Consider the following 11,525-nt stretch of genomic DNA (forward strand, 5'->3'; position numbering starts at 1 on the left):
TTCCCTGATTTAACCATCCAAGCCATATCTAATGTAAAGATGACGGACCTGTAAATGTTTTGAATTGCATCAGTTTGCCCCATTACTAGATTTGGAGTCTGTTAATGTGCTACATCAACTAATCTGCTTGTTGGGTAAACTAACTCAGGAGGGTAGATCTCTGCAAGAGATTTTGATACAAAGAGAAGTTGGCTGTGAAAGTTCTGCTTCCTGTTTTCTGTGCGTGCAAAAGAGGAGATGCAGTTGATGAACTTCCAGAACATCTGTGTAACCATCAGATACAGACGTGAAATTAGAAATGCAGAATTATTCAAATATTCTTGCTTTTGGGGAACATCTTGTACTGCGGATAGGTTTGTTTCTTCCTAAACCATACAGTTAGGTAAATATTGCAGAAGTAAATGTACTTTGAGTTTGAACTGCTAAAATTTTCCTTTCATTGTACTGTTAATACCTGCATTGCAGGGAAATGTTTTTCTTTATTGGAATTATGTAGCTTACAGATGAAAAACTGTTCTTTCTACTTGCTGGCACAGTAGTTAAGGAATTAACATCCTGTATAAGATTCTCCAGCTTGAAGATTACATGTGCTTGAAAATCTGTCTTGAGGTTGTTAACTGAGTATGCCGAAGCCTTATGCTGGATCTTCACTTGGAGATGAATTCAATGCTCAAAAGGTGGGTAATATTTCCTACTTTATTTTACTTTATTTACATTTAAAATTTTTTATTATGGGTGTTTTGGAGTCCATCAGATCTCAGGTGTTGTCTTTCTTCACCAGGGGAAGATATTATTGCATTTTGAAATTTCAGTGGAAATGCTCATTTGTATGTTGAATTTCAACACAGAAGAAAGGAAAAAAAAAAAAAGGCAATTTTCATACTCAACCAACTCTAATTTAATACTGTCATACAATAGTGTTGGATGGGTTACTGCTGATCCTTAATATTGCTTCACTGTATAGATCTACTCTATTCTTTGAGTTTGGCACACTTCACTGCTCTACAGGGTGGATTGTCCCTTGCACTGTACAGCATGGTGTATATAGTAAACTATATATGGACCAGAGAATGTATTTTTATTATTATTATTTTATTTTTTTGTTCCTTCAGGAAAAAAAGTCTTGCTTTGTTCCTGACTTCCCATCTCCCCAAATTTTATTTGATTCAAGAGGTTTTTCTTGGAATAATGTCTGAAGAACAGGGTCAGCTACTCTTTAAAGTAATCTTGGTTCTTCTTGCGAGTGATACTGTACTTTGACCAACCATCTCAGCTTCATTTAGGATCTGTTCTGTGCTTGGATTGCCTAGTACAACTTTCTGAAAGATAGAATTTGACTTCTCAGTTTGATTCTTCAGAAATTTTATACTTTAATTATTCATTCTTTTATTGCTCTTATATGCTAATATAAGCATATAAGATTCATTCTTATATTGCTCTATATGTTAATTACACATATTTTTGCTTTATTTATTTGGAAAAAAAAAATTGATTAAGCTTGGTAGAAGATTTAGAAGGGAAAGGAAAGAGTTTTGATATCAGGCAATCAAATCACTAGGGACTAACATGTATTATCACCCAGAACTGACAGAAAATAGGCTTTTATTTTTTATTACCAAAAGATTACACAGAGGAAGAATCCCACCCCCTCCTCCCCTTTCCAAATACCCCAACCACACAATCAGCAGAGGAAAAAAAATGGGGCTCTTTGTCTTCTAAAAGAATTGGTGAGTCATTCATACATCCGGCTGCCTGTCTGTGGTGTCTATGTTGTCTTGTCTAGATAACACAATAGTACTGCCCAAAGCATGGTTTTTCATGGTAGAGCAGGTGCTGTTCTGAGTCTAAGTAGGCTGTTGATAGGCTCAAACATTTAGTCATTCTGTTTTTTGATCTCTGGAACTGGATTCCTCATTCCTCACCATTTCTGGGGAGGTTCTTTGTCAAGTTGGCAACTATGGAATACTTTGGAAAATGTAGGAAATGTCTTAGGACACTTAGAATATCTTGGAGTCTTTGAAGTGTTAAGTATTTTCTTTCAACTTTTGAGTACTGCTACTTCATATGGATTCTCCAGTTATGCTGTGGTTTTCCTGTTAGCATGCTTTTGTACATACTGGCATTACAATAGTAACGAGACAGTAAAATTGGTCCTCAAGCTCCTTGTCTTACTTGAAAAATGGACACCTATGTCTTTGTACTTCCTTGATCTGCAAACTTGGAGGGGTTGCATGGCCATATCCTATGTCATTATGGTGTAAAGAATATCCTTTAGCTCTTGAGGGAAAAGGTTTCTTTTGCACCGGTTCCTGTGAGGGTCCATGGGCCTTTTGGAGTTCTGTCACCAGATGTGTCTGGACATGGGATGTAGGGAAAAAGCAGATGGGAGGTTGGTTGTGTTCTATTTTACTCCTAAATGCATTGATGTCTGTGTCAATTTTTTTAAGATGATTGAGAAATTTGAATTCCTTAACATCTTTGCATTTTTTTAAAACATGCCTCTTATTGTATTCTTCCCATTATATACAAATTATTATTATTTTCTACATAACTGACAAAATCAATAACTGGAATTTTGGGCGGGGATTGGTAATAACTTAGAGAAAGTAAGTAAAAAAAATATATTTATTACATATTTTTTGTATTGAACTTTATTTTAATAATAAACAACAAATTCAACAATTCATCAAACTCAGAAAATTCCATGTGTTTTCTTTTCACAGGGCTGGACTTCTCACTGAGACATATTGAACAAAAAACTAAGATATGCTTCTGAGTTTCTCTAAAGAACCAAGATAATTCTAGAAGGCATAATGGGATCCCTTACAAGTATCTATATCTTTGCTTGTGTCTTTACACTCACACTTTGGAATAATGTCCAGCCAACTGTGGAAAACGAATTCATTGCAAACTATTCAAGCCTTTTGCTAACTGATGTTCCAAAAACCATTCCACTCCATACTCGTGTATTAGATTTATCACATAATAGGATCTCTGAACTTAGTATCTCTGAATTTATTTCTCTTTCTGACCTTCAGGTATTAAATCTTTCTCATAATCTAATTACAGAGCTTGACTTTAATGTCTTCATTTTTAATCAAGATTTAGAATACTTAGATCTATCTCATAATAACATTTGGAAAGTTTATTGTCAAACGCTTGCATGTCTTAGACATTTAGATCTTTCTTTCAATAATTTTACTGTCTTGCCCATCTGTCAGGAATTTGGGACCATGTTTCATTTGGAATATCTAGGATTAAGTGCCACAATGATACGAAGGTCAGACTTCAGATACATCACACATTTACAGCTGAACACTGTCTTCCTTACCTTGGAAAACTTTTCTCTGTACAAGCCTCAAAGTCTAACAGCCTTAAATACAAAGAGCCTTCACATTGTTTTTTCAGCAAACCAAAACTTCAATTTTTCCCTCTTGTATGATGGGATGAGCACTTCAGAAAACTTAAAAATAGTTAATGTAAGATATACCTTGAGCTACAAAGATTTCCCCTCTCCTGCTTTAACGCTTCTGAAGAAAATCAAGACAACGGCTCTGATGCTTGACACTGTGGATTTAGAATGGCCTATCATTTTGCAAATTTTCCTGCTTATTTGGTATTCACCTGTGGAGCATCTGACTGTGAGAAATTTGATTTTTCGGGGACCAATAGGAGGGTTGACTGCATATAAATTTGTACCCTTCTTAAGCTCTCTGGAACAAGTAATGTCTTTGGGTGTCTCCATGAAAGCGTTAACTTTGGAGCGTGTTCGTAATAAGGTTTATTATTTCAACCAGAAGATTCTATACAGGTGGTTTTCAGAGATGAATATTGCCAGTTTGACAATATATGATGCATACATGCCACACATGCTTTGTCCGCAGAGAGCAAGCTTATTTCAATATTTAAATTTTTCTCGCAATGCCCTGACAGATGAATTGTTCCAGAATTGTAGTACTCTGGCAGAGTTGAAGTTATTTATTTTGAGGAGGAATAAATTTGAGAGCCTTTCCAAGGTGAGCTCCATGACCAGGTACATGAAATCACTGAGGTATCTGGACATGAGCAGCAACTTGCTGCATACCGATGGAGCCGAGGAGCACTGCCAATGGACTGAGTCTCTGAAGGAGCTGGACCTGTCCTCAAACCAGCTGACAGAGTCCGTGTTCGGGTGCTTGCCGGTCAATGTCAACAAACTGGACCTACACAACAACCAGATCAGCAGCGTCCCCCAGGGGATTGCTGAGCTGAAGTCCTTGAAAGAGCTGAACCTGGCGTCGAACAGGCTGGCCGACCTGCCGGGGTGCGGTGGCTTCTCGGCCCTGGAGATCCTGAATATGGAGATGAACTCGATCCTCACCCCTTCCGCCGACTTCTTTGAGAGCTGCCAGAGGGTGCGGGAGCTGGAAGCCGGGCACAACCCGTTCAAGTGCTCCTGTGAACTGCAGGCCTTCGTGCGTCTGGAGAGGCAGTCTGGGGGGAAGCTGTCCGGCTGGCCGGAGGCATACGTGTGCGAGTACCCCGAGGACCTGAAGGGAACGCAGCTGAAGGACTTCCACTTGACGGAGCTCGCTTGCAACACGACCCTGTTGCTTGTGACAGCTCTGCTGCTGACGCTGGTGCTGGTGGGGGTGGTGGCCTTTCTGTGCATCTACCTGGACGTGCCGTGGTACGTGCGCATGCTGTGGCAGTGGACGCAGACGAAGCGCAGAGCTTGGCACGAGTGCCCCGAGGAGCGGGAAACCGTCCTGCAGTTCCACGCCTTCATTTCCTACAGCGAGCGCGATTCCGTGTGGGTGAAGACCGAGCTGATCCCGAACCTGGAGAAGGGGGAGGGCAGCGTCCAGCTGTGCCAGCACGAGAGAAACTTTGTTCCCGGCAAGAGCATTGTGGAGAATATCATTAACTGCATAGACAAGAGCTACAAGTCAATCTTTGTGTTGTCTCCCAACTTTGTGCAGAGCGAGTGGTGTCACTACGAGCTCTACTTTGCCCATCACAAGTTGTTCAGTGAGAACTGCAACAGCTTGATCCTGATTTTGCTGGAGCCTATTCCTCAGTATATTATCCCTGCGAGGTACCACAAGCTGAAGGCTCTCATGGCAAAGAGAACGTACCTGGAGTGGCCAAAGGAGAGGAGCAAGCGTGCCCTTTTCTGGGCTAACCTGAGGGCAGCTATTAACGTTAACCTGCCAATGTCATTTGAAGGAAATGAGGAGGAAAATGATGTTACTTTTACTGATAGTATAACTCAGCCTCTGATTAAGTGACTTGACTGTCCTGCATTAAGTTGTGTTAATGAATGTTCCATATTTTTAAAAAATATTTTGAGTTTGTAGCAAAATGTAGTTGTGAAGCATATGGAAATTACTACTGCTTATTTTAATTGTGAAAGTAGTCAGAAGTTTTCTCTTATTTCCCCATCATCGACTAGAGGATGAGAAAGGATTTTTCCTAGTAATTTCACTTTTCTTTTTTTTTTCCAAGCTTGTGTTGGCTTTGCTTTGGATGTTTCCCATTGATTCTAGCCATATTTGAAAGCAACAAAAGTTCAATGTCATTGGGATTGTAAAGTCATGTACTTAGTCTTTGTTCTGGCAGGGACGTTTTGGAATTAAGATGGTAGGGGTCTTCTTCCTTAGGTTTAATTAAATAATACAAACAAGAAGAAAACTCTTGTTTAAGTCCATTTCTGTATACTAGCATAACAGATGCCAAAGGTACAGTATTTCTACACCTTCAGACCTCCCTGCAACTTATTCCAAGCCTGTTTTCACTTCTGGGAAATCTTTCCCTTGATCACAGACAGAGACTGCCCTGGGTAAAAGCTGGAAGTTGGAGTCATTAATCCGTGTTTAATATCCTTCTTACTTTGCTGTACCATACATTGCCGCTTGCATAGATTTACCCATCAAGAAATCATTTCATAAAATTTGCTATTGGTTATTTTCAAAATAATAGCTAATATCTGAATTTATGGGTTTTATTGTGTTATAATATTACTGTTTCTGCTGTGCTCATATCAAGCCGTATTGGGCTGCTTGTTTTCAGAAGTATAGCTATATATAAGTACTTCAGTAATATATTCTCTTATAATGAACTCTTTCAACTGTAAGGGTTAAAAAAAAAAAACAAAAAAAAAACAGATGTCTCAATCTACTACAATTTCATTAAAAAAATTATCTCAGTTACACCACTGTAATTCTTCTGTTAAATTATAAAATGTATTTTATTACTATCTCTCTTGATCAGCTAGTAAGTAACCTACTTCGCAGTGTGGTTTCGTAGGTATTCAGAATGTGTGCCATGTGATAATATTGCAGGAAAGCCCCTCTTACTGAAAATAGGAAGCAGAGCTTGCATAACCATTGTGAAAGAGTTGCATTACCAGGGCTGTCACTGAATTAGGTCATCTATTAAGTATTTAAACTCAGGAGGCTGATGTTTTGAGGTAAATCCCCTTTTATCTATAGAGTTTCACTGAACTCTGTTATCCTGCCCTTTCATCACCAGGCACTGAGAGTCACCTTTCAGGATAAAAAGCGTGTGCTTCACTGGGAAATAACCTCTCTGCTAAAATCAATCTAATTAAACTAATGATACTTGTTGATAGGAGGCATCTAATTATTTGCTGTACTTGGATTTAGTTTGATAACCTAATAGATGTCTCATTTTTTTAAAAAAACCTGTTATTAAACTTCCTTGTGTCATGTCACTGGTGGCGAGGAGCTGTGTAATTATACACACCACCTGATGGAAATGAGAAGCCTTCTGACCGCAACCGTGAGTGGCATATGAAGTGAGTAAGCCTGTAGGAGGATGTGATCCCTAACACAGGCTGCTAACCACCCAGAACTTTGGTGGGAGCCGGTGGATGTGGCGTGCTTGACAAGCAGGCTATTTACAAGCAGGGGAGATGTTCACATGGGAGCTTAGGGCTCTGCAGGAGGTCATGTCAGCAAGGCTTCGCCCTGCCCTTTGGGTCACTTGTGCTTCATGGAAACCTCACTTAGCAGCCAGGGGAACAGGCACTGGAAACGAATGGCAGAGCTCATGTGTCAGTCGGCCTGTGATGGCTGGCTGCAGGGTGTTTTCCACAAAAGCCCTGATGTTCAGCCTGGAGCTGCAGCCAGAAGGCACAGCTGGAGTTGCTGCATTTCCTTCTTAGCAAGTTTCCCCCGACTGTACAACACCATTCTTGGTGTAGAATATTTGCTTCCTCAATAACACTGCTGTCTGCTATTAAGCAGTTGTCTACCTAAACTTTAGTGTCTGCTTTATAATAGCTATGGCCAAAGTACGCCTATAATTTAAGGTTTGAAATGCTCTACAGCTCTCAGACACTTAAGGAATAATTCAGGAATATAGGCCGATGCATTAAGTTGGTGAGGGGCTTGATAGCCACTACCTCTCCAGGGCTCCTCTGAGCTTTGCAGCTGAGAATGCTACAAGAAAACCTCTTCTCCTCCCTAATAGCAGGCTTCTTCCTCTCCCCTCCAAACCTTTAAAGTCTAAGGATATGACTAGCATTCATAATTAGTGGAAATCTTGCAATGAGCACACATTGCCCTGTCTACACAATGAGAAAAGAAGAAGTAAGATTTCTCAAATCAGACTTTCCGGTCTCCATAAATATAATGCAGTCAGCAAGCTGTTTTTTTTTTTTTTTTTAAACATACTAAATAATGTGTGTGGTATTCTGGGCCTGTGAAGATTGCCTCGTATTTTAGACTGTTCTGAAACTGAAGTTATAAGTAAAAGTGAAAGAAATTATTTGTTTTCTCAGGTTTGCTAAGTATATTGTTTCAAGTTATTAACCCTGTGAGTGCCCTTTATCCTCTGTCCTTCCTACCTCACAAATCTTTCATACCCTTACCAAGAATTTTAGTTATTTGCACACTGTAGCGTACCCTGTATCCATGTAAAATAGACTTTGGGGTTCTTTTCTTCTTTAATTTAACATTTAATGGAGTTTCTCATCACTTCTCTGTTGGAACTTTTTTCCCCCTTCCCTAAAGCTCTTGTTTCTGTTCAGTGAATTCATAAAGTTGTGTTTTTTTTTTGATTTGACCAAATGTAGAAAATTAGGTTCTACATAAACCTTCATAGGTTTCATTAAGCAAAGCGTGTTCATAGAGTTGTTTCTTGGAGAGTTTTCAAAACTTACAGGATATGAATATTTGGTTAAACTCTTGAAATATTGTCACACTAACATCTGTTTTCATAAAAAAGAATTTAAGAACTGCTGTCACTGCAATCACAGGCCTGAAAGCACACATGAAAGCAACATCATGTATTGACTTTGTTCATGTTTTGTCAAACCAGAATTTTAACTATAGAGAATACGTTAAATGTGTTTTCATGGCTAAAAATCATTGTAAGGACACAAAATCAATCTCGAATCTTTGAGTAGGTTTCTGTGTGATAGGATCAGACTCTGTGATGGAAGGTGAGACAGATGTAGCAGCTTCATTTCTTAAATGTGCGTGGAGAAATATTTTCTTAAAGTACAATCTCTTCATCGTAAATTTTGCTATTTTCCTCAGATAAAGGGTGACACCCAGTGGCCGATTAAATTATCACCGACCGTTTCCTAAAACTGAAAGCTCACGCTAGAATACGTACAACACATTTTTCCACTTCATGCTGAAAATACACACATTTTTCACTAGCAAAACTGAAACAAATGATCATATTGGTCCAGAAAACTCAGGAGCCCCTTGAGATGTGTGTGGAATACATCAGACGAGGGAATTTCCCCAGGTCGGGAGACAATCTTCCTGGTTGCAGCTCTCCTGCTGAGTCAGTGGTGGTGATTCAGTCCCGTGCTCCATAGCTTGCTCCTAATAAGTAGGGTGTAGAGAGCATATATTCATGGAGTTTATTCAGAGCAGATCACAAACTCTGCCCGGCCCTCTGATCAAATTGCAGGTGAGGTGTCAAAGCTCCCAAATCATGATTACCTCATACTTCTTTGTGATAACACACTCCTTGAATATCTGATCCTATTGACTCAGGATTTATTTTCCATTATCTAATTGAAGCAGTTTTGGGGAGCAATAAATACCATCCTTTCTGTACTTTTGGATAACCATTCACTCTAATCAAATATCATTAGATGTCTCAATTTTTCTTTTTCTGGTGGCAAAATATAAATTATTGAAAGAACGGAGATGAGAAAGTTAAGGGACGCAATGACACTTAGAGAAGGACAAAAAACCTAAATAACTTCAGAGAAAATGGAACAGTTATCTTAAAAATCCCTAGTTGCTAGGAAAACACATTTTTGTAGAGGCAGATTCAGCTATATATTTGTTTAGCATCCAGAGACTTGGAGCTGAGATAGGCTCCTACAGCAAAGTACACCAGAAGGTGTGAGCTTGGCGTCTCATGGCCTACCGGATCTTTATGAGGATGGGTCATAACTTCTAGCTGGTGTTTGACATCTACCAGAGTTTCTAAAAAGACACAGGCTGCCCTCAGTTTTGTGCCAGAAGTGATCTCACAGCTCACAAGACGGTTACAATCCACCCCTGGCATCCTCCGGCCTGTAGTCCCATAGCCCCCCTGGGAAAAAAAAGCCTGGTGGCCTAGGCCAGGCCTGCGCTTGGCTCTGCTTTTGCTGAGGTGAAACACATGGGACCAGAAGCAGAAAGCCCCAGATTAAGTCAGTTTTTCCTTTTTGAACATCTTCAGAGACTTTAAGCTCTGGGATGTTTTATATTTAGTGTTTGTGATTCTGTCAGCTAAATGGCACAAAATCCAAAGCATCTGTCACAGGAGTAATAGAAACTTGTCAGACAAAGTCACATCTGTGCAGAGTAAAGTCTTAATTAGCTTGCTTGAGAGTCACAGTCATTGTTCTGGTCTATACCACTGTATATACTTCCATTGCATTGGTAGGTCAAAGGCTCTCCAGTAGTATGACAGAATCTCTTTATCTCCAGCCAGTAAAACAAATGACACATGGTGTCCATATAAAATAACATACCCTACTGCCCTCTGGTTTTGTCCTGTTTTAGCAACACCGACAAAATGTGTGATGCAAGGAAAATATCAGAGATCTGAGGCATTGTTGGGAAGAAACTGCCTCTTTCTAAAAATTTCAAGCTGATTAACATTATTATATGATTTTTTAATGTTGTCATAAAACTGAAAACGTCAATCCCTTTTATTACTTGAGACAACACTGAGAATATTTCATTTTTTGAGTAATCAGTTTTGTCATGTGAAAATAGAGTTCACCAATTAACTGGGAAAACAAACAAACACCACAACCAAAACCAAACCAAACCAATGTCAACAAACAAACAAACAAAAAACATACCTAACTTTGCTGTCTACTTTCATCTAGGAGCTGCTGTGGTGGCCCGTAACCCTGTTTTAGTGGTCCACTTCTCAGTTGCCCATCATACACTCATACCCCTGAGGGAGGAAGCCAGTTCTCTTCACACAAAATAGGAGCCTACTCTTCTGGAGCAGGCACATGCATGTCATCACCCCTGTCCTACCCTGGGAAGCCCTTCCAGAACCATGCTCTTTCGTAGTGATGAAAGCTCAGTTCTGCTCACCGTAAATTTGTCAGACAAAAACCCATACTTGTTTTACATATTTATTTAGAAGCCTCTTTTCCAGTGCAGGGCTCCAACTTGGGGTATGTGTGCCTTGATTTCCCTTTCTACCCCCTCCAAGACTACCAGATGGCTGGAAGTATTTCCTGAAAGATTTTAACCAAGTAAGTAACTTGCATGCTTGGTAAAATCATTAGCTGCTGTGTTAGTTTTGACTGGAAGAAGAAAGCATCTGTTTCTGCTTTTAGATTGCTTGGCGCACATTAGTATATTGGACAAGTTCCTGGCTTCTTCTCTGTCACCTTTGCACTGTTTCAGCAATGCGTAAACCTCAGAGCAAGCTTAAGAAGCATTCTTAAGTCTCCCCTGAGGCTGGAGATCATGACGTGGCGCTGGTCCAGAGTTGCAGATCCCAGCTACCCTCTGATCCCCAGACATGTCAGAGAGCCAGGGGGTTTCCTGGGGGTCTGGGCAGCCCCACAGAGAGCAGCTGATGACAAACCTTCCTACTCATGGGGCGAGCAGGCATGTCCTGAAGCCATTCCTGCAGCCTCTTGCAGTGTCTTGCTGGGTGTACCTCACGAGGTAGGCAGCGGTGTTGAAACCAAACATACCCTGCAGATAACCTCACTGAGAGGCCCTTGGGGAAGGCGCTCGAAGGCAGTCTGCTACAGCAAGAGCTGTGTCCTTCTTCTTAAAGGCATGTGCATAAGGGATGAGCACTGCTCAGTGCTGCCCATAGAGAATTTATTTATTTTCAAATCTGCATCCACAGCTTCCAAAATTTCTCCCTCTCCCTTCAAATGGCTGCCTTAACACCTAGGTTCACAATGTGGGGGCCTTTCACGTGTGCTGAAGAAAACCATCATGCTTTGGTCTGGTCTGCACATTATTTGCAAACACCTGTCCCCTGTGTGCCCCCTTCTGGCACCTTGGCCCATAACGGGGTCTGCA

The 11,525-nt window shown here is 40.4% G+C and overlaps 1 protein-coding gene across 3 annotated transcripts; it reads left to right on the forward strand.

The window, feature by feature from the left end:
* The first annotated feature begins 249 nt into the window (after positions 1-249).
* Positions 250-6,193, forward strand: TLR1-A (toll-like receptor 1). Of its 3 annotated transcripts, XM_072036734.1 has the most exons (3): positions 250-677; positions 2,724-3,038; positions 3,222-6,193. In XM_072036734.1, the coding sequence occupies exons 2-3, from the start codon at positions 2,814-2,816 to the stop codon at positions 5,268-5,270; spliced, it is 2,274 nt and encodes a 757-aa protein (XP_071892835.1). In that variant the 5' UTR covers positions 250-677; positions 2,724-2,813; the 3' UTR covers positions 5,271-6,193.
* The last annotated feature ends 5,332 nt before the right edge of the window (positions 6,194-11,525 follow it).

This window comes from Anas platyrhynchos, chromosome 4 (genome assembly GCF_047663525.1).
Source record: "Anas platyrhynchos isolate ZD024472 breed Pekin duck chromosome 4, IASCAAS_PekinDuck_T2T, whole genome shotgun sequence".
Classification (NCBI taxonomy): domain Eukaryota; kingdom Metazoa; phylum Chordata; class Aves; order Anseriformes; family Anatidae; genus Anas; species Anas platyrhynchos.

Coding starts and splice junctions, on each gene's coding strand:
- TLR1-A (XM_038177780.2), top strand. CDS start 2,814: ATGGGATCCCTTACAAGTATCTATATCTTTGCTTGTGTCTTTACACTC.